This window comes from Malaya genurostris, chromosome 2, assembly GCF_030247185.1.
Source record: "Malaya genurostris strain Urasoe2022 chromosome 2, Malgen_1.1, whole genome shotgun sequence".
In the NCBI taxonomy this organism is placed as follows: domain Eukaryota; kingdom Metazoa; phylum Arthropoda; class Insecta; order Diptera; family Culicidae; genus Malaya; species Malaya genurostris.
The window spans coordinates 236020892-236047678 of record NC_080571.1 but is presented as its reverse complement, the minus strand read 5'-3'; the positions used below and the strand labels follow the sequence as shown (position 1 = coordinate 236047678).

At 39.1% G+C, this 26787-nt stretch overlaps 1 protein-coding gene across 3 annotated transcripts; it reads left to right on the top strand.

Annotated features, from left to right (window-relative positions):
- Window positions 1-1873: 1873 nt before the first annotated feature.
- Window positions 1874-18784, top strand: LOC131428210 (protein-glucosylgalactosylhydroxylysine glucosidase-like). 3 transcript variants are annotated; one of them, XR_009229352.1, is made up of 7 exons: window positions 1884-2237; window positions 2296-2469; window positions 3160-3499; window positions 3623-5164; window positions 5251-5732; window positions 5794-6109; window positions 18317-18784. XR_009229352.1 is itself a non-coding variant. In XM_058591956.1 (6 exons), exons 3-6 carry the CDS (start codon window positions 3402-3404, stop codon window positions 5976-5978), a joined length of 2307 nt encoding a protein of 768 aa, XP_058447939.1. In that variant the 5' UTR covers window positions 1884-2237; window positions 2296-2469; window positions 3160-3401; the 3' UTR covers window positions 5979-18248. The 3 variants fall into 3 exon arrangements, 2 of the variants coding, with proteins under 2 accessions (XP_058447940.1, XP_058447939.1); XM_058591956.1 differs by lacking the exon at window positions 18317-18784 and having other exon boundaries at window positions 5794-18248; XM_058591957.1 differs by lacking the exons at window positions 2296-2469; window positions 18317-18784 and having other exon boundaries at window positions 1874-2028; window positions 5794-18248.
- Window positions 18785-26787: the final 8003 nt, after the last annotated feature.

Sequence of the window (26787 nt, the reverse complement as noted above, 5' to 3'; positions counted from 1 at the left end):
ATAACACACAGTTTGGACTGACTGGACAGTCTGCCAAATGTTTGTTTAGCATCGATTTAAAACAATCGATAAAAAGTGCTTAAATGTGTATCTGACAGTAATTGTTCACTCGAATATTTTCAAGTTAAAGTTCATTTATAACAGTACTTGGTTGGAGCATTATTAAATGAAGCCGTATAAAACTATACTACAACGATAATAGTCATAGTGAATTCATGTCAGATTATATGTTTTTTATAATTATTTTAACCACCTCCATGTTTTTGTTACTACAGCGTATTATAAAATAACCATATACTATATTGCAACAACAAATCATATTATCTGTGTACAATATTTTGTAGTTAATATATATAGTCAGTTATATCAGCCGATAATATAGTTCTGAATTTATTTTGATCAGATGTTTGTTTTAAAGAAAAAAGTTTAATAACATTTTCAAGAACACTTATTTTTGGACAGGTATTTTTTGCGCTCTAAAACCTAAGTGTCCAACACATATAATCAAACCAATGAGCGCGAAAATAGCAGCACTATGAACCCACGTATTTTACATTATATTTTAAATGTGATGGCGTTGCTGAGCTGAAGACTGATTTCTCTCTAAACTTACAGGGTTTGGTCATAAATAAAATACGTCTAGATTCCCCAGTGTATGAGGGAATGTAATTTAGCAGCCCGTGACATCAAATGCGCCGTCTGGTGAAAAATATTGGTTCGTTAAGGGGCGGGTAGGGTTTAACACTTTTGAAAAATCTTTTTTTTTCTTTGTATTTTCTTATAGTAAAACATTTCAAGAATATTCAGTGAAATTTTCAAGCCTATCGGAACAAAACTCAGAAAGTTATGGGCCTTTATCTTTGCTTATCTCATACTGCGAAGAAGTAAGAGCTCGGCGCACAGGCCCAATTTATCTGCTTCGATTGACCTAAATTCTTAAAATGTTTCATTATAACAAATTTTGAAAGAAAAAATATAACTTTTTTAAAATGTTAGACCCTGCGGTCTCCCTTGAATAATAAAATGTTTCCATTGATTTTATCGACAAAAAATTTTAAACGCATTTTTCTCGAAAGCAGGTTCTGAAAGTCCGTGTCCATCGTCATTCAAAAATTACTGCACAAATTTATTTCAAATTTGCACACACTTTCTACATATAAAATACAAGACCCCAACGTTTTTCTTTTCGTTGTTTGTTACTTTGGGGAGAATCTACAGCTATTAAACGGCGGATTTTTTTTTGTGAAAAATCGTAGTTTTCACTTTGAACAACCACCAAAAATTTTAAAAAAATGAAAAATCAAACAAAAACGTTGGGGTCTAGAAAAACTGGTGGTTTGATTTGTTCACTTCTGATAAGTCTGCGCTGAGATACAGTGGACACCGCAAATCATGATTTTTAAGAAGGGTCCTGAAAATATCTCTTCACCGACTTGTTCAAATGATTATTTTTATCATGCAAAACCTTTGAATTTATTTTGTTGAACGATAATTCAGAAAAAAAATCGATAAAATGATTTTTTGTCAACTTTCAATTGCACTTGGGACCTTTTCTAATGTTCATCGAGAGTTTATACATTTCTGCAAAAGAGAACCAATAAATGCTATTAAATTTTCTAACGTTCTTTTCAAAACAACGTTATATTTTTGAATGCAAAGTGTTTGTTTGAATGCAATGAATATGCTCTATTGTCGACGTTTTTTTTTTCATTTGAATTCAAATTCAAATATTTTATTCTGCATTCGTTTATAATGGATTATGTTTCGAACCGCTTTGCGCTCGGGACACGCGAGAAACGTCAAAAGGAAGACACCGCGAGAGAAACGTCAAGAAGCGACTAGCAAAACATAACAAAAACCGATATATTCTGACAGCTACACTGAAGATGATGTGCTGGAAGTTTTGAGATTGTGCATTACGGGTTTTGCAGAATAAGCGGTCAATGTTTAGTGTAAAACTGCTAGAAACGCATTTATTTTTTCTCTTCAATGTGCTCTGTTAGTGGAAAAAGTGATTAATAGAAGCCGGTAAGCACATATTTCTAATAAGATGGACCGACCATGGTCTTAGCCTGTCTGGAGGGACAAGTACAAACAAAAAAAAAAAAAAAATATTTCTAATATTGTGAGTGTAAGGTTGTAGATTTAAGTTGCTTAGGGTATTTTGATAATGACGTGTTCCTTAAGTAATTAACTGGTTATAAAGAAGGACTACAGACAAAAGTAACGAAAAATCTGTAAGTAATGAAGAGTTCCGTTGCCGGTTTCATAGTGATTATGATTTTCTCTTTTTAGATATAAACTGTAAGCCGGTCATCATTGATAACACGTATAACAATATAGATTCCTCTCAAACTTGGCTTTATGGATCTGATGGTCTGAGCCAGTAAAAGTCAGAGAGAAAAAAAAGATTCCCCTATTCAATAAGTAATGAGACAGGATCAAGTACAATAATTTCTTTTTCAAAAGGTAAAAAGATTATTTTTCAAGTTGCATATTAGTGCATTTAATGGGATGCTCCGTATAACAATCCATGTATACTTTCGAAGAACCGGCACATGAAAAACTACATGGTGCTCGAATTCCAATTACAGTCGTATAATATGTAGCACGCAATTTTGATAAAGAAAAAAAATTAATAGCCAAGATCTACGTGATAGGATTCGAAATATTAACTCAACCTATCACCCTCTCAAAAGCAACATTTATAGTTTTTTTTGTTACTAATCGGAGGTTCGAGTGTGGTTAGTTGTTGTGTCAACCAGAATTTGGCTTTATTTAAACAATCTATCTTATCAATAAGCAAATTTACAATTGAGGTACTAACCTATGAGTAGTTCTTGCATACTTCACCTATGACGAGTTAGGCGCATGTCTCACTAAACAAACAACGTTTATAGTTATAATTGATGCCAACTGGTACTAAGCAAGTTGATTAGTCTATTTTTTGGTACACGACTTAATTAACGAAGGAGTAGGTTAAATAATATTATGATCAAGAACACATGATGTTCAAGATATTCGTTTTGACATCCCATAAATAGTTCTACAACATCTTTGAATTACATCGGGTTACCCGGCGAATGTAATTTCCTGATCCGCACAACTACCAGCTCATTATTAAACACAACTAAATAATTTCATATCTCAATTATATAGCAATATTACCACACAAATCGTCATAGCTGATGCGTCATTGATGTTCAAGTGTGAGCCCGCAAATATCTTATCGAACAATGCAATAAATGATTATAGATATCAATTGTAAATAACGCAAACTTCAATAGTAACCAGAGCTCGCCTCAGTCAATTGTAAAGCCGGAAAAGTACAAAACGTCGGGCGAAAAACTTCCAGCAATTCATTGGTTATCTGTTACTGAACACGACCGGAAGGTGCTGGGATGTGGCTGGCTGTTGTAGCGGCCCTTGCCATAGCGGCTGTAGTGGCCGTGTCCGATGCAGCCGGAAACGATGCAAATTTCTTATTTACGAGCAAGCGGTAAGTAATAACAACATAATATATGAAACATTGATGAATCTTAGTTTAATTTATCAAACAAATAGAAACATTCCGGACCGGAAATTAAATATTTCAATAATCTTTTATATCATCCTCGCACAGCCTACCGGAAAAAGCCGTCACCCCAACGCTAGCAAACGGGCACCTCGCTTTCGTGGTATACGGCGATGCTGTTCACATGAATGGCGTCTACAATGGCCTCGGAGGAGTGAGTCATCGAGCCCGAATTCCAAACTATGCCAACATTCAGTTGGTAAACTGCGCCGCTACTGTTGTCAATGTCACCGGTTGTAACTACCAGCTGGATATGAAGAACAACATGTTCCGGACGGTTTATGATGATCCACTTGGGTATTTTCGGGTGGTGCACGACGTCTACCCGCATCGGTTTTTCGATAAAGCAATCGTCAACAAAATCCGCATTCAGCGTCTAAGCTCACAAAATTTGATATCGGTTCAGATACAACGATATCCAGGCTCAGCTAGTGTGGATATTACCTTCAATCAACCACAACTGGTAGATATCAACGGGGTGATTTACAACCGGCATTGTGGTGTCACGAAACAAGTTGAAGATTCTCGCTACCAAAACAGCGGACACGATGTATGCGTATATTTTAGTCAGCTGCCGCTGAAACTGGACCTAACTACGGACAAAACTGCAGAGGAATTCTTTTTCCATACTGTGTTCGCCACCACGACAACGGCAGCAGAAAATGAAATCCGTGCCATGGCCAATGCCGACGTTGAGGGACTGCATATACGAGAAATGAATCGTATTTGGAGTCAATACGGAATCACCGTCGAAGGCAACGACAACTTGGATCGCGTTCTCAAGGCCAGTTCTTTCTTTCTATCTAGTTCTTTGCCTGGTGCCAACACTTATCAACCGAGTAACTATCCATTCTATGGTCTGTCACCCTCTGGTCTCGGTCGTGGCGGAGAAGAATTGAAAGAATATCAAGGACACGGCTTCTGGGATACGGAGATGTGGATGTATCCACCGGTGCTGTTGATGGATCCCCTGAACGCTCGTAAGCTACTACGATATCGAACAGTAGTTCAACAAGCGGCTGCTGATAATGCCGCCAAGAATGGTTACGAAGGATGGCAGTTCCCTTGGGAGTCTGCCTTTACCGGGGCAGAGGTAACACCGGATTGTTGTCCTCATGTGTCGAACTTTCAACATCACATTACCGCGGATGTCGCATACGCGGCGCGGTTATATTACTACGCAACTCAGGATATAGATTGGATGCGCTCGGAAGGTTGTCGGTTGGCATACGAAACGGCCAAGTTTTGGAGGAGCCGGGCTGAGTACAATAACAAGACGGATTTGTACGACATTCATCGTATCATGGGCCCTGACGAGGATCACCACAATATTAGCAACAACGTGTTTACCAATGTTGTAGCTGCACATAATCTAATGTTTGGAAGTTTTGCCGGATGCCTGTGCGAGGGAGTCGTCGAGTCATCGGAAAGCGAACGCCAAGAATTTACGAAAATTGCTCGAGCTCTAACGTTGGTGTATGACGAAATGAGGGATTTCCATCCGCAATATGCCGGTTACACGCTTGGTGCCATGATCAAACAGGCTGACGTAGCTTTGCTTGGTTACCCACTGGAGTTCCCGATGAATGGGTGAGTGTTTACGTTTTTATGTTTTGCTTTTCAAAACCGGAACCTCTGAAATTTTAAAATCCCAATCTAATGATTTTCTTCTATAGATCCACAAAGGAAAACAATCTGCGGTATTACGCCTATGTCACCCGTTCGGATGGGCCTGCTATGACCTGGGCGATTCACACGATCGGTTTCCTGGATTTGGAACAATTTGATTTAGCTGCGACCATGTTCGAAAAAAGTTACAAACAATACATGCGAGAACCGTATAACGTATGGAGCGAGAATGGTGATGGATCTGAGGGTGCCGGGAATTTCATCACTGGAGCCGGTGGTTTCCTACAATCCGTCATCAATGGGTACGCGGGAGTTCGTCTGCGACACGGTGAACTTGTCATCAGCTCACCACGGGTTCTTCCTCATACTACCCGATTGTACATTCCGGAAATCAATTACTTGGGTGTTAAGTTTTTCCTGGACATCAAGCCGGACCAAGTTTTGATTGGAGTTAAACAAGGTTCCCTATTGAATGTGGTAAAGATTTTCATTGACGATGTGGAGCAAAGCTTGTGCGAAACCTGTTCGAGTGAGTCTTTATTGTATTACAATCGAAACAAAAAAACAATTACCTATACTAATATTTACAGCTTCGTTCAATAAACGTGTGGTGATCAGACCAGCGATCGAACCGGAACTGAAAGGATGTAAGTTGCATGAAACTCAAATCGGCATCAAAGTGGCAGACCAAGACAACTCCGGATTTACATCACGGATCAGCCCCGTCGTCATCATTACCCTGCTGATAGCGTTCATTCTGAGGAAGTTGTTATGACCATTAATGCAACATCACGTTCCGAGTACGGAAAATGATATTAGTAGAGGGAACAACAGTAGAAAGAAACGAAAGATGCAGCGGGTTCCCAAACGGTTACGACATCAGTCGTAACGATTGTAATGTAGTAGGTAATAAATTTTTGTTTGGTTTCGAAATGAAAAAAAAACAACAATTAGAATGTGCAGAAGGATCTTTTGCAATTTCTATTTCGGGAGGCGCATTGATAAAGATAATTCAGTTTGCAGACTCTTGACACTAGCAGCCATCGATGATCGATTTGAGACGAAATTCTGCGATAACCGTTCTTTAAACCATCCAATAGCAAACAATGGGAGTAGAGTTATCTTATCTACTAAAACAATTGGAGTAGCATTTGCTGTTCCGTTCAATTGGTTTAATTTGTAATCAAAACGCTTATATTGAGCGTGTTTTAGCCAAGTAATGGAGCGGTTTCGTTTATTACACTACTCTTAACTAGTGTACCATTGATATCATTTTCTGTTTTACATTATTGTAGAAACAGTATACGTAAATCGAAAACACTACACCCAAACCTCCATTTATGAACCTTATATATGTATGCTTACACACTCACCTGTCTGCATATATGTGTATATATTTATACATATAAATGATCGTTTTTACTTCACCAATCTTTATATGTATTAAGAAATACAAACATTTTCACACATGCGTACGTATATTAATACATATGTAAAGTACGTAAATGGCGGTTTGGGTGTATCAGTGTTCATCAGAAACAGTACCATAATCCTTCTACCCTTCTATTGGTCTTGTCGATAAAGATCATTAGCCATTGGAGTAGATTTTTTTGTCGTGAATACGACTTACTTTACTATGGGTTGCCTTTTCAAAATTTACCCTCTGAGAGAGTGATAAGTTTTTGATCGTGAATATCTTTTGTTGTATCTAACGAATCAACGTAATTTTTGCTACACCCCATCGGAAATATGATCACAATTTTATGATAAAATTTTCGTTTGTGTGACATAATCTCAAATAATTCAAAATTAAACTTTTCTGAAATGTTTGGTATAAACGAGTATCAAAGGGGATGATCCATTAGGCGCGTTTGCCTTGCTCGTATTTTTAAAGCTCATAGCTCAGTGATCTGTGAAAGGATTTATATAATCTAATTACCAATAGAATCGAAATTTTTCAACTTAAACGTGTATAGCAAAAGCATTGAAGTATTTCAATAATACACCATTGAAAAACCTGTCTCATTCGACCCATGTTAACAGCAGCCAATCAGAACGCATTCTGAGGAAGAGAACAAAATATCTGCTGCTGTATAACAAATAGATCGAGAAAAATGTTCCGAAAAGTGTTGAATATCGTAGTGAGTTCCTCAATTTAGTCGTTCTGAATGCTAGAAACGAATCTCTACAGCATATTGATAGTTACTTTCAATAAATTAGGCAAATCCGAAAAGAAATAATCGACATTAAAATTCTGTATGCGGCTATTTTTATAGCCGTTATGACCGCCCATTAATGAAAAAGTTACAAACGAAATCAGGTAAAAACAAGCCTCTCAACAAAAATTGAATCAGTTTGGATTTTATCGCCACTGCGAGCAGATGTATTTTGTGTCGTTTGCAAAGCTAGTTTCGCTTCCGACAAGAGCGATTACGTCACCGCTGCCAGTCATTTGCATTGGTGAAAAAGCAACGGTGGAGAGCATTACACAAAATCAGCCGTTCTAATGGCTCCAAAAGTTTTCTAAAGAAATATTAGGATTTCTTGCTCACAAATAGAAGGGAAATATCCTCAGTTTGGTGCAAATCTAGAACTGTTTGATTTGATTTTTGCACTTTTTGCTGTGTGAAATTCACAGTAATCTAGATCAAGTAAAGCCTTCTTTGTTTTTTTTTGCGAAAAATGTGGAAAAGGGGAATGCTTGCATAATTCATACAATTGATCAACTAATTGATATTCGGAAGTGTTTAGGAACATGTCAGTTGTTTTCGTATTCACGACATCCAGTTATGTCTCTGACATTACCCACCCGCCTTTTTATATGTACTCAGGGCCTAATCTTTCTTGAGCCCAACAGTAATGACAAAAAGTTCCTCCAAAACGAAGCTCGCATCGATTGTACGTGGGTTTGTACGATTACCTACTGCAAACACATGAATATGTCAATTGTTATTCTTCGACGTCATCATAGACAGACCGATTCGCCTAAATCAATCTTCAATCCGATGTATGTTGTCATCATCACAATGTCCGTGTTATTTATTTGTTCAGTTAATCGTCTGTTCATTCCTTCCCAAATTAGCGGTTCAATGCAAAGGTAACTGATCTTACGAGTCAGTAGTCGTATGTCCGAGCCCCCGACCTAGAAGGATTCTTATGTCGTTTTTCATTGAAAAACACTGGTGGCGTCGATTGCTCTGGTGTTGCACTTTCGAGCAGAAGTGCAATTTTTTACCGGTGTTTTATTGTCATTTCTGCTTGAAAGCGCAAAACCAGAGCAATCCACGCCACCAGTGTTTTCAAATGAGAAAACGCCATTAGCGTCAGTAGGATCGTAACACCAACCATGCAATGGTTTTACTACCCTATGAATCGGCTGATTCATAGGTCAAATTAGACATAAATAATGTAATACCAAGGCTTTGCTTTACTAGGGTCATTCCAGCTGATCATAATAGTTTCCTTCTCTTCGTCGGGACTCATCTCTTGTGAGCAATGCACGCTGATGATGTTGTAATTGAAAAAACGACCTTTAGTAAGCATATTTCAAACAAAAATTGCCTAGGAAACCTGTTTCTAAAACTATGCAAGACCCACAGCTCTGATAACCGCTTCTGATTCACCATTTTATTTGACCGAGCTTTGAAATCGGTATAAGAGCATATTATACCTTATGATGAAAAAAGAACCGGAATTTTCATTTTTTAAATTCCCGCGCTTGTCCAATCGGTAAACTTTTATTCTCTCAACGTTGGCAACACTTTTATACACATTCTGTCAAATTTTGACGCATATCTTACGATTAGTTTTTGTTTGGCGTCTATACAAAGAAGTTGAAAAATTTTCGTGTGGCGATTTTTATAATGGATGAAAATTTAGAACAACGTGCGTGCATCAAATTTTGTGTTGCAAATGGATTTAAGTGTTCCGTAATGTTGAAAATGTTAGAAAAGGCCTTTGGTGAATCTTGTCTAGGAAAAACACAGGCATACGAGTGGTTTAAACGCTTCAAAGGTGGTCGTACAAGCTTGGATCATGATGAGATCCCTGGCCGCCCAACAACATCTGTTACTGAAGAAAACATTGAATCGGCGAAGCAAATCGTGTTGCAAAATCGTTCTGTACCGATTAGAGAGATTGCTGTGTTATTCTGCATCTCTTATGGATCAGCCGAACACATTTTAACTGATGTTTTGGGTTTGAAACGCGTCGCTTCTCGGCTGGTGACAAAAAAGCTGAATTTCATTCAAAAACAGCGTCGTGTTGATGTGGCCAAAGAGATGATTTCCAACGCAGATAGTGACCTCACATTCATCGAATGCATCATAACTGGTGACGAGGTGTGGATCAATGAATATGACGTCGAAACCGCACAACAATCGACCGAAGGGCGCTTCGAAGGCGAGCCGTTGTTCTAAATTTTCATCCATTATAAAAATCGCCAAACGAAAAATTTTCAACTTCTTTGTATAGACGCCAGATAAAAACTAATCGTACGATATGCTTCAAAATTTGACAAAATGTGTATAAAAGTGTTGCCAACGTTGAGAGAATAAAAGTTTACCGATTGGACAAGCGCGGGAATTTTAAAATGAAAATTCCGGTTCTTTTTTTATCATAATGTATATCTTTCAAACCTGGTATTAATTCTAGGGTGTGTTTCGGTCACTAGATTCTGCTTCATCGTTCGGTTCGGATATTTATCAATTCACAGCTCCAGTACCACCCGGATCATACTCAAGCGTTCATATGACCGCTTATTCACAATAGAAAAGAAAAATGCCAACCTTTTCATGATATTTCGAATTGTTCTCGTCAGTGTCTCCATAGGAAATGCATACAATTAATCACAGAAAACAGGCATCCAAGTAGAGGTTTCAATATGTGTAAGAAATTTAACGGTTGTTTTAAAAAGTAATCACCAAGTAGCAATTCGCCTATAGAGGCGCTTCGAGCAGCCCAATAATCCCTTATGGGATCTTGTGTTCGAGCATTCATACAATGGTAATTAATGCGTGCAAAGTCGTGCGTAACGGTGATTTTTAACGGATTTTTACTTGTATGCTTTACACAGCTTTTTTGAAAAAGTTTGTACTAGCTTGGATGTCTGTTCTCTGTGAATCAATGTTGTCATTCCGTAACCGTTCTATTCTGGTGATGGTCGCGTAATTGCACGTGTGCATCGCACTTATATATTATTTTTCCGGCTACCTGCCACGACGCCATCTTAATTAGATCAAAATTGGACCTGATTACAGCGGAAACAATCAGTAATACCTTACCTTACCTAACAGCTATAGGCCTGGGGTGTCCTTTGCTGTATCAAGAATACGTCTCCACATAACTCGGTCCATGGCTGCTCGTCGCCAGCCACTCAAGGCACGGGTGCTGCTGAGATCACCTTCCACTTGATCGATCCACCTTGCTCGCTGCGCTCCTCTTCTTCTTATACCAGTCGAATTAGATGATTGAAGAACCATTTCAACTGGGCTGTCGTCCGACATTCTTATGACATGCCCAGCCCATCGTAGACGTCCGATTTTAGCTGTCCGTCCGTGATAGGTGGTTCTCCTAGCAGCTGTTGCAATTCGTGATTCATACGCCGTCTCCACGTTCCGTCTTCCATCTGCACTCCGCCATAGATGGTCCTCAGTACCTTTCTTTCAAAAACACTGAGGGCGCGTTGGTCCTCTGCCAACATAGTCCAAGTCTCGTGGCTATAGAGAACAACCGGTATAATGAGCGTTTTGTAGATGGACAATTTCGTGCGTTGGAGTACTTTTCTCGATCGAAGGGTTTTTCTGAGTCCAAAGTACGCACGATTCCCTGCCAAAATACGTCTATGAATTTCTCTGCTGGTGTCATCATCGGTGGTCACCAGTGAGCCCAAATACACGAACTCGTCAACCACCTCGATATCGTCACCGTCTATCAATATTCGTGGTAGGAGGCGTAGTGTTTCTTCTCTAGAGCCTCTTCCTCTCATGTATTTTATTTTCGACGCATTTATGGCCAGTCCGATACGCCTAGCTTTAGCTTTCAGTCCGATGTAGGTTTCCGTCATCTTCTCAAGGTTACGTGTTACAATATCAATATCGTCAGCGAAGCCAAAAAGTTGTACGGACTTTCGGAAGATAGTGCCACTCGTGTCGATCCTCGCTCTTCGAATCACACCTTCCAAGGCAATATTGAACAAGATACAAGGGAGTCCATCACCTTGCCGTAGCCCTCTCCGAGATTCGAAGGGACTCGGACGTAGCACATCACTCTATCCATCGTTACTTTGACCAATCGCGTCAGTTTATCCGGGAAACCGTATTCGTGCATGATCTGCCATAGCTGTTGTCGATCGATTGTGTCGTATGCCGCTTTGAAGTCAATGAATAGGTGATGCGTCGGTACGTTGTATTCACGACACTTCTGGAGTACTTGTTTTATCGCGAATATGTGATCCGTAGTGGCGCGGGTTCCAGTAAATCCCGCTTGGTAAGGCCCTACGAATTCCTTGGCTATTGGTGATAGACGACGGCAAAGGATTTGGGAGAGTACCTTGTAAGCGGCGTTCAGCAATGTGATTGCGCGATAATTGCAACAATCTAGCTTATCGCCCTTTTTGTAGACGGGACATACCACTCCTTCCATCCATTCCTGCGGTAGAATCTCCTCCTCCCAAATCTTAGAAATCATCCAGTGCAGCGCTCTAGCCAGTGCCTCTCCTCCATGTTTGAGCAGCTCGCCTGGTAACTGGTCATTGCCTGCGGCTTTGTTGTTCCTCAGCTTGCCGATCTCTTCACTTATCTCCGTCAGATCAGGTGCTGGGAATCTGTCGTCGGCTGAGCGTGCACCCAGATTGATTCCTGTGTCGTTCTCTGTATCCTGTGCTTCGCCATTTAAATGCTCGTCATAGTACTGCTTCCACCTGTCGATCACCTCACGTTCGTTCGTGAGAAGGTTACCACTGGTATCTCTGCACATTTCGGCCTGTGGCGTGAAGCCTCTACGTGAATTTCCGTGTATCATTTGCGCGGTACAGCTGTTCCATCGCTTCGCGATCTTGATCTTCCTGGTGGCTCTTTTTCCTCCGGAAAACCGTGTTCTGTCTGTTCCGTGCCTGTCTGTATCGTTCCTCGTTCGCTGTAGTGCGGTGTTTCGGCATCCTCGCCCTTGCTGCATTCTTCTCTTCGACCAACTGCTGCTATTCGCCGTCAAACCAGTCATTTCCTCGATTCGATAACCTCGTACCTAGAACGGTTGAAGCAGTGCTACTCACGACGGATGCTATATTCCTCCAGCCGTCTTCAAGAGTCGCCGCGCCAAGCTGCTCTTCCGTTGGTAGCACTTGCTCCAGTTGTTGCGCGTATTCCTCTACAGTACGCACGCTACGTGCTCGAGATTGAATCCCGGAGTTCCTGTGCGACGATTGTTGTGCACCGTCGATAGTTTTGGGCGCATACAAACTGCAACAAGGTAGTGGTCAGAATCAATGTTGGCACTGCGGTAGGTGCGGACATTGATGACGTCGGAGAAGAATCGCCCGCCGATGAGAACGTGGTCGATTTGATTTTTCGTATGTTGATCAGATGATCTCCAGGTGGTTTTGTGGATATCTTTGCGGGGGAAGAAGGTGCTTCGAACTACTATTCCTCGGGAGGCTGCAAAGTTCACGCATCGTTGGCCGTTGTCGTTTGTTACCTCGTGCAGGCTCTCCAGCCCGATCACAGGCCTGTACTTTGTCTCCCGGCCTACCTGAGCATTCATGTCGCCGATGGCAAGTTTTACATCCCGCCGTGGACAGCTGTAGTAGGTTCGTTCCAGCTGCGCGTAGAATGCTTCCTTCTCGTCATCGGGTCTCGTCTCATGTGGGCAGTGCACGTTGATGATGCTGTAATTGGCCCTTGATCTTCAATACGCACATTCTATCACTGATTGGCTGCCACCCAATCACGCGCTGGCGCATCTTGCCCAACACTACGAATCCCGTTCCTAGAACGCTCTGGTAGAAGGTAGCCGCTCGATGCAAACTTTTCCACACCTTCTGTCCCGTTCAACAAAGTTCCTGCATTGCTACGACATCGAAGCCGCGGATTTGAAGCTCATCATGCAGCATTCGGTCGTATCCTGGGAAGCCAAGAGATTTGCAGTTCCATGTGCCAAGCTTCCAATCGTAGTCCTTATTTCGTCGCGTAGGTCTTTGCCGATTATTCCGAGTCGTATTTTTATCCTGATTTTGCGTAACAAGTGTTTTCCGAACGGCTTGTTAGGCCTGCACCAACCTCCTGTCTCGCCGGAGGGCCATCGTGTCAGCACTGTTTAGAGTCCCACACTGGCACAAGGACGGTAATCAGCCGCTCCTAACATGGAGAACAGATGCTGTTTCGAGCCGCCCCAACATGGGGAACAGACGCTCCGGTAGGCTTGCTCTCTGTAAAGAGAAAGCAAGCCCCCCTTCCCTGTCAGCATACGACCAAGGTCCCACCGGGGTTGGTTATCCGATCTTTCCTATAGTTACTCGTACCCCAGTCGGCGCCGCGGGGAGGTAGGGATAGGAGTTACTGGACAAGAGACTATCAACCACATTGGGGCCTGAATTGCGCATTGTCCAGTCGTTTACCAACCAACAATCAGTAATGCAATCGTTTTATGGTTTACCTAGTTTGAAGCACGTGATTATTGAGTCGATTCTATCACAATAACTTGTCGATTTGCCTAAAATACAGGAGATACAGTTTTGGGACATCAAGTGGAAGATTTTACACTAAAATTACATAACCTCACAAAATGAGCCGAATGAACATCGTTTGTCAGCTATGAGTGATTTGTTTACATGTTCATTCTGCATCATTCCATCAGACCCTGTCAGCTTGGAGTGAAATCAATCTTCACTTCCGCAACGCCATCGCACGGCATCACATTCAAAAATATCATATCAATAATATGGATGCGCGGTGCTACTATTTTGGATATCTTGTTAATCTTGTTAATATGATGTCGTTGATTCCATGCTATTAGGTTTTGTACGAACATAACATAACCTCACAAAAATGAGCAAAATGAATCATTTTTGACAGCTATCAGTGGTTTGTTTATGTGTTCATTGCGTTCATTCTAATTTGAATACTTGTTAATAGATATGTAAACGAACCACTGATAGCTGTCAAAAGATGAACTTGATTCATCTGCAGTTCATTGGTTTGCACGAACATGCCATAACCTCACAAAATGAACAGAATGAACTTTTTTTAAAAGTTCATCAGAGGTTCATCGTTCGAATGTAAAAATTACACACTAAACAGATTCACACATATATCGCTCCTTGATGTTGATGTCCGCATACAGGGCAATCTTTTTAGTTCTTTTCACTGCGGAATACGTTTTTAACAGGCACTTTTTCGTCATTTTCTCAATTTTTAACTTGCAGTCGCAAAACAAAACAAGTACACGGCAACTGTCAAAGATGAATTTGATTCATCGGCAGTCGTCATCGTGCAAAACCTAATGTTTGTTTACAGTTTAAAAGTTCATCAGTTGTTCATCATTCGAATTTTAAAAATGGAAGTCGCCTCACACTAAACAGATTTATACAAATATCACTCCTTGATGCTGGTAACGCATACAGGGCAATCGTTTTAGTTCTTTTCACTGTGGAACACGTTTTTAACAGGCATTTTGCCGTCATTTTGCAATTTTTTATTTGCAGTCGCAAAATAAAACAAACACACGGCAGCTGTCAAAGATGAACTTGATTCGTCGGCAGTTCATAGGTTTACACGAACATGACATAACCTCATAAAATTAACTTTTTTGACAGCTACCGGTGGTTTGTTTACAGTCTAAAAGTTCATCAGAGGTTCATCGTTTGAATTTAAAAATTGCACGTCGCCTCACACCAGTGGCGTAACGAGAAAATTTGGCGCCCGGGGCAAAATAAGATTTGCCGCCCCCATCAGATACGTCAACGTCTCACACTAAACAGATTTATACAAATATCGCACCTTGATGCTGGAAACGCATACCGGGAAATCTTTTTAGTACTTTTCATTATGGAACACATTTTTAACAGGCACTTTTTCGATATTTTGCAATTTTTAATTTGCAGTCACAAAACAAAACAAATCACCGGTAGCTGTCAATATTCATCGACAGTTCATTTGTGTCGTCATCGTGCAAAATCTGATTTGAGAGCCGCGATTTGTAACAAAACATCGCAGTGTTTGGGGCCCAAAACGCGAGGGGCTCAACGTAAGCGATGTACTTTCAAATGGCTGGTGCTAACATACCGGTGTCATATGTCTGTTATGTTTGTTTTCATCACGAAATATGCTGGCCACCAATTTTTCATTGGGGACGTCGTTCTTTTTTCATCGGACATAGAAACCTCTATTTGGTTGTACAAGATGACATCACAAATGAACTCTTTATCAATAAAATTCATGCCTGACATGTACCGTGATTTGTTTACATTTTCAATAACACGTATTCAAATTAGAATGAAAAGGTAACGAAATCAACGGTAGCTGACAAATAATCTGCGAATGTTTTGAGGTTATGTGATGTTCGTTGTAAAACCCAATTAGGTTTTTTACTGTCACGGCTAACCTCAATCAGATGAACACATTTTGACAACTCAGCGATACTGTTTGTAAACAGATTTTTTTGTTTGTCTGTTGACAAACGGTCCCCGGTCCATATCGCCTAAATAAAGTTTCAAAACATTTGCTAACGATTCGATGAAGTTCGTTTCAGATATTTATTTAATGAAAGTAACTAGTTGTGAAGTGTAAATATGATTGTTTGAGATGTGTTCCTCGATTTTGTTTAAACTTTAACTGCTAAGGATGATAAATTGATAATCCACGACGAAAATCGTAATAAATCATTGCACGAAAATGTTCACGATTCAATTCCACTCGCTGTAAACAAAACAAATAGCGTTCAAATGACAGTGTTTTCGAAACACGGAATTATTATGGAAATCGGTTGAACAGAGTAGAGTTCTGGATTTTTCGAACTGTTTCGGTTGCAAAACAATGCTTTGGACTTCATATTTACTTCATGGACAGATTATTCCAAACAGTAATCAACTCCCACTATAAAAACAAAACAAACCATTGCCGGTGATCCTTACAACACTTTTATTTCACCTTGCAGTTATATTGATTTCAATGCGTAATGTCAAACCAAATCACTATCAAAACATTCTAAAACTAATCACTGGAAGCGCTGAAACAGAGTGAATAAAGGGCCCGGGCTCGAAGAGCATTTTAAGCAGCTTGAAGTTTTATATGGAAGACGGATAATAGAACTGAAACTGTAACAAACGTATCACTGGCAAGTCATTTTTTTATTCGAATAGTTCTACTGTCCAATTTAAAACTAGCATAGGCAGCCATTTTATTTTTTCTATCAGCCATTCGATAACGTAATCGACAATAATATTTTAAATAACACCTTGAATTTTCTCGGAGTTTCCTGAGGTCATGTCGAAAATCTTAGACGATTTGATTACTATTTGAATGGCAAAAGAAAGGCATTATCACACCACTAAGTGAATAAGGAACAGATTTTTCATATTGGAAACACGAGTAAACACTGTTGAAGTTGACAAGTTTTTTTTCTTCTATACTCAAATGTTAAAAGTGTTATAGATCATGCATCTACAACTAGGTAGAACACTCTTGAATATGATAAAAAATTTGAATAGTTCCGTAAAGTGTCGAATTTATACAATAAACAGCAATCAGCATTACGTAATGGGCAATATTAGAGTGACGAAATCAATAAAGCAAAATATGTCATCAGAAATGTTAGCGACAGGACGTTTGCTAATGTAGAATGATTCTGACTGAAAGCAACCGTCACTCACCTTAGGTTGATGTCAGATTGAGCGCGGAACGCGGAGCGTCGAGGCGCGCGTGCGAGCAAGTTGCATTTGATAAAAGCAAACCTGTCAAAGTGAATGCGATGCGAAAACAGTACATCGCATTGAATCGCTTCGCTTCGGTCCGCGTTCCGCGCTCACTCTGACATCAACCTTACGGTTCATCTAGACAAGCTTCTCGCAGCCTTCTTGATTATTTATTTTATAATTTTTCAGTACACTACTTTGAAAATACGAAGTTGAAGTGAGTTTCAAAAAAAATTGTTTTGTTACTAGCTGACAATTGAAACATGTTTTTCTCTCATGTAAGAATTTAACATAACTTATTCGGTTTTGGTTTATGCTGAATAGATAGCGTTTGATTTTAGAACACGATCTGGAACAATCGAAGGAATGTGCAGACAAATTGTTATTTCTATTTGCAATTTTCTAATTTTTATCATTCAATCCAGGAATGAAATTTTGAATGTACAATTTTATAATTTAGAAATAGAGTGTAGGTTAAAAAGTCTTCGAGTTAAATATGCAAAACTTTTGTTAACTAATAGTTATAAATTAATCTCTATTTTCCTAATTTTGAAAGCAACATTTCGTCAACGGTCCATAAAAAACACATTGAAAGCGATAGACGAATGAAACGATTATGTATAGTCAAATAAGGTTAAATTTAAAAAGCCTAATTCTTACTTATTGTCATCGAACTCCGTTGTTATTTTCTATCGGTAGTATGATAGAGACATTTGAGTTTTTTTTTATTTTATTCCATTTGGGAGCTTTTTCGCTTTTTCATTCAGAACAATCTGTTTCTCATTGGGTATTAAACTAAGTTGATAAAAATAAAGAGTTAAACGGCAATTAAGTTGGTTAGATTTGTAAAAGTAGACATTAGTTGATTCATGCGATAGTGGTTTCTCCCTTTTCGTACACTGTAAATTGGGTGCTACTAGAAATTGAATATTTCAATAGTACTCAGAATGGAAATATAAAAACAAACAACTAAAATTTGGCTTGAAATTACTTCTTCCTTATATTACCGAGATTTTGATTGACTTTGTGCACTTTGCCTTGATTCTGAGTGGATTTTACTAAACATCCCATTAAAAAGCATAAACTCAGAATCCAAGTGGAGAAGTGAAAATTTTTCCAATTATTTTTAAATAGACAAAACTTACGAGATGGTAATTTATACCTATTTTTAATGCATTTTTGATAATTCCTCTATAAAATATTTCTAGATGCCTCCAGTTTACCGTATATACTAAGACCTCTACTCATCTACCTAAGACATCAATCAGCTCTCATAGTAAATCCAAATATTATGATTATGAAAGGATGTACGTGAAGAATAGCTGTCATTTTGATCAATGGTGGCATAACTAGGTGAAGCACAGAAATTGTTGTTCGTGTTATGTTTGTTTGGCGTTATGCGGCATATTGCTTTACTGATCAAACGAACAATCGACAGACGAGTTCACTATATTTTCCGAACGCGAAAAACCCTGTTCACTTATGAGTTAGATGGAAAGTAAAATATGATTAGATTTAAATCAGGTTCGCTCAACATAATGAAATTGACTTGTTGCAATAAAGATTTATTCGTATAGATGTAATAGTTTGATTAGCTCTAGTAGATTAGTAAGATAGATTAAAACATTTAAAATCGCTTTGTACATAGATAATGAATATAAACTAAATAAATTCGATGGCGCAATAATTGAAGCTTTTCTTTTACATGAATTACTTAAACGACATGTCCCTGTTTATGTGTTTTGTCCTAATAGAGCTTTCTGTACGCGGTGGTGAATACAAAATAAAAATAAATAAAAAACAAAAGTTCGAAGAAGTACGAAACACACTTTGGCAAAGTATAGTAAAAAATACACTGATAAATGTAGGCTCTTGTACGACCGTGTTCTGAAGAAACACAAGAAACAAAACACTTCAAACTTGATTGAACGTGGGAATATACCGGGAAGATCCGAGTTTGCGAAGCAAGCCACGATTTGGCAAGCGATTTTCAGTAGTGGCCTTAAATCAGCGTTTATTGCCGTTCACCCGCAACCATAGGGACATAGTCATTACGAAATTTAAATAAAGTCCTTCAAACAGGTCGGGTAGCTCGGCTTGCCGTCATGTTGCGGAAGTATATTCAATTCTTTTTTTATAAGTCGTTTATTTTAACCCGGTTTAAACCTAGTTAAAGTCGTTCACCAGAGGGAGTATTCCACTATGTTAAATGTTCGTTGGAATTGGTTCTAATTTACTATACAGATTATTCGATATTGATAATTTGTATTCATAGACAATTACTTGTATTATCCATAATCCCTTCTATGAAGTGAAGAACTACAATATACGTTTTTTGAGTACGAGTGCTTGTCCATTTTACCACTTTTGAAACTTTTCCAGTTCATGTAGCGGATCAGTAATAGTATGGCGAGTAACGTTCAATCTTTTTTTTTTTTTTTTTTTCATAAATACGTTTATTTCATAGGCAATATACATAAGTTTTTCTTCGCCGTGGCATCTACAATACATAGTACTTTAAACCTAATACATTTCGAATATCCTATTAGTATGTTGGTATTCATTAGTTAATCTAAACACTGTTTTTATCAAGCGAGTTGCTATTATAAATTACATTAAATGAAATACATTTATTTTGTACATGATCTTATAACTATTTCAGGTTTGTTTGTATCAGTTCATCACTTTTATTTAATATAAGATAGCTGGCTATTGGTTGAGCTCATGGAAGAGAAAACAATCTAACATAAAATAAAATTTAAATTGGAACTCCAATGGACTTAATGAAATAATAAAGAAGTTTCATGTAAGGAACGTCACGACAAGCAAGAATGTCGCGAACTGGGACATTGGATAGTCTACCTTGGGTACGCAAGGAATTTATTAGTTGAGATCTGACATCACGATACTCCACGCATGTCCAAACAACATGGTCAATATCGCGGTAACCTTCGCCACAAGCACAATGATTAGTCTCGGAAAGTCCAATTCGAAGGAGATGTGCATCTAACGTGTAGTGATTGGACATGAGTCTGGACATCACACGAATGAAATCTCTACTCACATCCAGTCCCCTGAACCATGCCTTTGTCGATATTTTAGGAATAATTGAGTGCATCCACCGACCCAGATCATCTTTATCCCAAGAAGCTTGCCAGCTGGCAAGTGTTCTTTGGCGAGACGCGCTATAGAATTCATTGAAAGCAATTGGTCTCTCATAAATTTCACCCTCAATAGCACCACGTTTGGCTAAAATATCGGCTCTTTTATTGCCTGGAATGGAGCAATGAGCCGGAACCCAAACTATTGTGATTTGATAATTATTATTCAATATGACGTTCAGGCACTGTTTTATTTTGCCCAAGAAAAAAGGTTCATTTTTGCCAGCAGCCTTTGAGCGAATGGCTTCAATTGCACTCAGACTATCTGTGAAAAGAAAATAATGGTTTGGAGATAATGTGACGATTATACTCAAACTATAATGAACTGCTGCTAACTCTGCTATATAAACAGATGCAGGTTCTTGAAGCCTAAAGGAGACCGAAACATTATTGTTGAACATACCAAACCCTGTCGCTTCTTCAATTCGCGATCCGTCCGTGTAAAACATTTTCTCAGAGTCGATATGCCTGAACTTACTTGTAAATATTTTTGGGATTTCCAACGAGCGTAGGTGTTCCGGAATTCCACGCACTTCGCGCTGCATGGATGTGTCGAAAAATAAAGTTGAGTCAGGGACATTTAGGAGGCTGACACGGATAGGAATATATCTTGAAGGGTTGATTTCCTGTGACATATGGTTAAAATATACAGTCATGAATCTTGTTTGAGATTGAAGCTCAACTAGCCTTTCGAAGTTATTAATAACTAGGGGATTCAGTACCTCGCATCTTATTAGCAGTCGCGACGAAAGCTCCCAAAAACGATCCTTCAATGGAAGAACTCCCGCCAGAACTTCAAGACTCATTGTATGTGTCGAATGCATGCAGCCTAAAGCAATTCGCAAACAACGATATTGAATTCGCTCTAATTTGATAATATGAGAGTTTGCAGCGGAACGAAAGCAAACGCATCCATATTCCATCACTGAAAGTATCGTTGTCTGATACAATTTTATTAGATCTTCCGGATGAGCACCCCACCAAGATCCGGTTATTGTTCGAAGAAAATTTACTCTTTGTTGGCATTTTGTTATCAGAAACCTAATGTGTCCTCCCCACGTGCATTTGGAATCAAACCACACCCCGAGGTATTTGAAAGTCAAAACCTGTTGGATCATTCTTCCCATCATATGGAGCTGAAGCTGCGCGGGATCATGCTTTCTTGAAAAGACGACTAACTCTGTTTTCTCCGCAGAGAATTCGATACCAAGATGAACAGCCCAATCGGACAAGTTATCTAAGGTATCTTGCAATGGTTTATGCAGATCAATAGCTTTGGGTCCAGTAACTGAAACTACGCCATCATCTGCCAATTGTCTTAGTGTACATGGGGATACTAGACAGCTGTCAATGTCATTTACGTAAAAATTATAGAGGAGCGGACTGAGGCAAGAGCCTTGCGGTAGACCCATGTAGCTAGTTCTGAATGTTACCAAATCGCCATGTGAAAAATGCATGCGTTTCTCTGACAAAAGGTTGTGCAAATAATTATTTATAACCGCTGGGAGTCCATGTTGGTGAAGCTTGTCTGAAAGAACATCAATGGAAACTGAATCAAATGCTCCTTTAATGTCTAAAAATACAGATGCCATTTGTTGCTTTTGAGCGAAGGCAATTTGGATGTCAGACGAAAGTAATGCAAGGCAATCATTCGTCCCTTTATTTCTACGGAAGCCAAACTGAGTATCTGACAACAAACCGTTCGTCTCGACCCAAGTGTCGAGACGTCGTAGAATAATTTTTTCGAACAATTTTCTGATGCAGGACAACATCGCGATGGGTCTATATGAGTTGTGATTGGAAGCTGGTTTCCCCGGCTTTTGAATGGCGATAACTTTCACTTGCCTCCAGTCAGGTGGAACAATATTTTGCTCAAGAAGCTTGTTGAACAATTCCAACAAACGTCTTTTTGCGAGGTCGGGCAGATTCTTCACCAAGTTGAATTTAATTCTGTCCAACCCAGGAGCGTTATTGTTACAAGACATGAGTGCTATGGAAAATTCCATCATAGAAAAGGGGCTATCAATGGAACCATTATTTGAAAAAGATTCCCTAATAATGCTATGCGAAGGAACAGAATCTGGACAAACTTTCCTCGCAAAATCAAATATCCATCGGTTCGAGTATTCCTCACTCTCATTTCCTACGTTACGATTCCTCATTCGTCTGGCCGTATTCCAAAGAGTGCTCATTGAGGTTTCTCTTGACAAACCTTCGACAAAATGTCTCCAATAGCTACATTTCTTGGCCCGAAGTATGCTCTTGTACTTGGTTTCTAAAGTCAAGAATTTTTCAAAATTCTGAGGAGTTCCTCCTCCTCGTTTTAAAAACATCTTGAAGGCATTTTGTTTCGCGTGCTTAGCATCTGAGCACTCTTTGTCCCACCAAGGGTTTGGAGGCCTTCTGTTAGACGATGGACCAAGAAATCGTTTGGTTTGGGCTTGTTCTGCGGCCTCCAGAATCGAACAAACGAGGAAGTCATATTCTTCAAGTGGGGGGAGCTCTTCCATTGAAGTTAAGGCACTTGAAATATTACTTTGGTATTTAATCCAGTCAATATTTTTTGTCAAATCATATGGAATATTAACTGAATTAGCAATGCCTTTGTTACTGCTAATTGAGATGATGATTGGTAAATGATCGCTACCGTGTAAATCAGGAAATACTTTCCAGGTGCAATCTAGTCGAATTGAAGTCGAGCAAAGAGATAAATCTAATGCACTTGGACGTGCAGGAGGTCTTGGGATCCGTGTCATGCTACCCATATTTAGTACCGTCATGCTAAAATTGTCGCAAATATTATATATTAAGGATGATCTGCTATCATTGTAAACGGAACCCCACATCATTCCGTGCGAATTGAAATCTCCTAAAATCAAACGTGGAGCAGGAAGGGCTTCGACAATTTCATTAAGCTGTCGTTGTCCAACTTGAGCTCTTGGAGGAATATATACTGAAGCAATGCAAATGTCCTTTCCTTTAATGTTTATTTGACAAGCAACAACTTCTATACTAGAAGTCGAAGGAATATTTAATCTATAAAAGGAATAACATTTCTTAATTCCTAAAAGCACTCCACCATACGGAGAGTCTCTATCGAGACGTATAATGTTAAAGTCATTAAAACTTAAGGCTATGTTTGATGTAAGCCATGTTTCGCACAAAGTAAATACATCACATTTTTGACTATGCAACAAAACTTTAAATGAATCAAGTTTTGGCATGATGCTTCGACAATTCCACTGCAGGACAGTGATTGAATCATTTGCGGCGGATGATAAATTATCCATCAAATGATACAAAACCTGAAAGAACTGGCCATTGAGCTGATAACTGTTTCAAAAAAGTTCTAGCTATTGGAAGGAATGCCGTTATGATAGTCTTTAGAGGTTCAGAAATATTGAATGCTGCGAAAATCCATTCTACAATTTCCGAAAACTTAAGTAATCCTGTTGGTGAATGTGAAACGGAGCCCACTGGATTATTGTCTTTCCTTGAGCTAGTTTCTGGATTGGTTTGTGAATTTGACAAACCAGGAGGCACAGTTTTTGGTTTTAAATTTGGCTTTTTAGCTTTAACACGGGGATCTTTTTTTGAAGATGTAATTTTAGGTGTCTTTTTAGGTATTTTGTGGTTTGTTAATCTCCTCTTAACAGACCCTTGAGGAGTGACAAACGAGGTATCTTCACTATTTCCGTCGGAGTCAGATTCCTCTGGCTCCATAAGATTTGAAAAACCGTTTTCGGTTTCCAAGGGGGAGACATGTATGACCGTTTTAAGCATTTCTGCATATGTGCGCTTAGACCGTGCTTTTAAAGAAAGCTTCATTTTGTCTTTACGCAACTTAAATGCAGCGCATACTGAAAGATCATCATGAGGTCTCTCCCCACAATAAACACATTTTTCAACATTTTTATCGCAAAGATTATCCTTATGAGGCCCTTGACATTTGATACATTTGGACTTATTACTACAGTAAGTAGCTGTATGCCCGAATTTTTTACAGTTCGTGCAATTCATAACATGCGGTACGAAAAGCCGAACAGGAAGACGAATTTTATCGATATAGACATGGCTAGGCAACGCAGATCCGGCAAATGTTACACGAAACGAATCTGAGGGACGATACGACTTTTTTCCATCGACAATAGTTGCTGAGTACAATTGCTTGCACTCGAGTATCTTAACTCCCTCAAGCATGGAGTTTTTAAAACGACCAACTCCATTTTTAAGTAAATCATCGGCCGTCAGACTTGCTTCAGTCACGACACCGTCAATTTCCACCTCCTTCGATGGAATGTAAACTCGATATTCAACAGAAAATAATTTACAGGTTACAATTTCGTTCGCCTGTTTCAAGTCATTGACAACAACTCGAATTTTATCTCTATTAACTTTACATATTTCTTTAACTTCAGAGAAATGTGATGTCAAATCCTTGGTAATTTGCATCAAATTTAAAATCTTTTCTTTTTTTCGAAGATAGACTATCCATGGCCCAGTGGTACCCTGTGGATAATGTTTAGCCCTCGGAGTACTTAAACTCTTACTAGTATCCGGAATCGGATTCGGATGATCTTCCATAAGATCATCCATTACATTAAATTTTTTTGTAAATTAATAATACCAAAATAAAAACTTATGTTTAGTAAAATTTCAGATATAAGAAATAAAAAATAAATTAAATTAAATCTACCTTGTAGCTGATGTCTCTGTTCCTTTATCGTGAAGAACGACGTGAAGCTCTTCCAACGATTTCCAATTGGCAGTCTTCTGCTGTTTCCAATTGGCAGTCTTCTGTCGTTTACTGCTATCTCAGTTGCTCTGCCGTCGTTGTGAACACCACTGCACTTGCTGTGCTGCCTGTACCTGACCCCAGGTACAGTGCTTTTGCTCTTGGTGGCGATCAAATGCGATGCTTGCAGTGTAGCACCTCGCGATATATGCCGTCTCTTTTGATCCTACGCAGCGTACAAATTCTGGTACCTGGTAGATCAGCACTGGGTTGCTTTAGCACCTTTGTGCCTTTGCACCCCTTCGTCTTCGCACCTTTATGCGATGGCACCTCTGTGACTCGTCACTTCTATGCTCTCGCACCTCTGTGTTTCTACACCTCTGTGCGTATGAACGGGATGGCCTTCGTTGCTAGCTTTCCAGTCGGGAAACGCCCCGAATATTACGTTTGCTATGGGCAGTTTAACTACCTGAAGCTTAGAATTGTCTCGGTATCAGCCGTTAACTCACGAGCCAGTACAATCGAAACACAACCTCTTCGCTTGAATGGTTTTTACTGAATGATGAACGTTCAATCTTATCGTCACTTGTTTTCGAGTATAGGAATTGTCATCGGTCAACAACCCTTTCTATTCGGCATCTTAAATATTTTTGGGTTGACTTTTAAATCGTTTAAACCAAAGTTCACAAGTCGCGATCGATAGATCATGTTCCGCATAAACTTCGACAGAAAGTTGATGGGATTTAGCAGCACTTCTTGATGCCTTTTCAAAATTAAGAGGAAGAATGGGTAGAAATTAATTATGAATATCTCGAGTTGTACTAAACGCAACAGCATAACTCTTTGTCCATGTTATCAGAAATATGATCAGCAAATTTTTAATTAAATTTTCAACAGTGTGAGATAACCATCAATAACTAAAAAAATTAGTTTTCTTAAACTTTAGGAAACAACCTAGAATCATGTGAAAAGTCTTATGCTCCCATACAAGGTTCATGAATTTCATTTGGATCCGATTTCACGTTCCGGAACAACAGGATGATATGTGAAACGAAATTAGAATAATGTCACTCATTTTTATCACTGAACCGATTTCTTTCATCTAAGATGCAAATAAAAGTTCTTAGGGCATGTTCAGGAGTATTATAGCATAATTTATGTCAGTTTTGAAATGTAAATCCGGAAGTTATAACAAAAGAAACCCCCAGCCCCAGCAGCGTTTTACTCGTGTTCCAAATATAAAAAATAGACCGGCATCGTATACTGGTTTTCAATGTGACAGTAGAACTGTTTGCATAAATAAAACTAGAACGGATGGCTGGGGGTACGTTTGTTTCAGTTTTAGTTCTAGCTGCTTTCAGCTGCTGAATTTGCTCTTGAGATCCAATAAAAAATTCATGTTTTTAGTCAGATCCGACTTTCGGTTTAGGAGATACAGGGTGATTAAATAAATCGGGATTGCAGATTATGATAACCGATGACCAAATAAACTAATTGCAGTTATAGCGGTTTTTGGTTTTCGATCTCGGAAGGTACCGAAAAATTTCATTTGGAACGGACTACCATTTTTCAAAGATGGCTATACTGATCTTCAAAAAGTTCAATCAACCGATTTCCGAATTCTGAGTCCGAAAGTATCGTGAAGAGCCAGTGGCGTACCGAGAAAAGATTTGCCCCTTCCGATGATTTTATGAGCAAAAAAAAGTTCAACTCCATCTCCGGAAAAAGGAATTTGAGCAAAAAAACAAAAAGGTCCCAAAGATTGGTTTGCCGCCCCCCTAAA

Bases quoted from the DNA above. Each gene is read 5' to 3' on its own strand.
- LOC131428210 (XM_058591957.1), top strand. From the start codon at position 3,402: ATGTGGCTGGCTGTTGTAGCGGCCCTTGCCATAGCGGCTGTAGTGGCC. The intron at 3,500-3,622 runs GTAAGTAATAAC...ATCCTCGCACAG, and splicing joins TTCTTATTTACGAGCAAGCG to CCTACCGGAAAAAGCCGTCA. The intron at 5,165-5,250 runs GTGAGTGTTTAC...TTTCTTCTATAG, and splicing joins CTGGAGTTCCCGATGAATGG to ATCCACAAAGGAAAACAATC.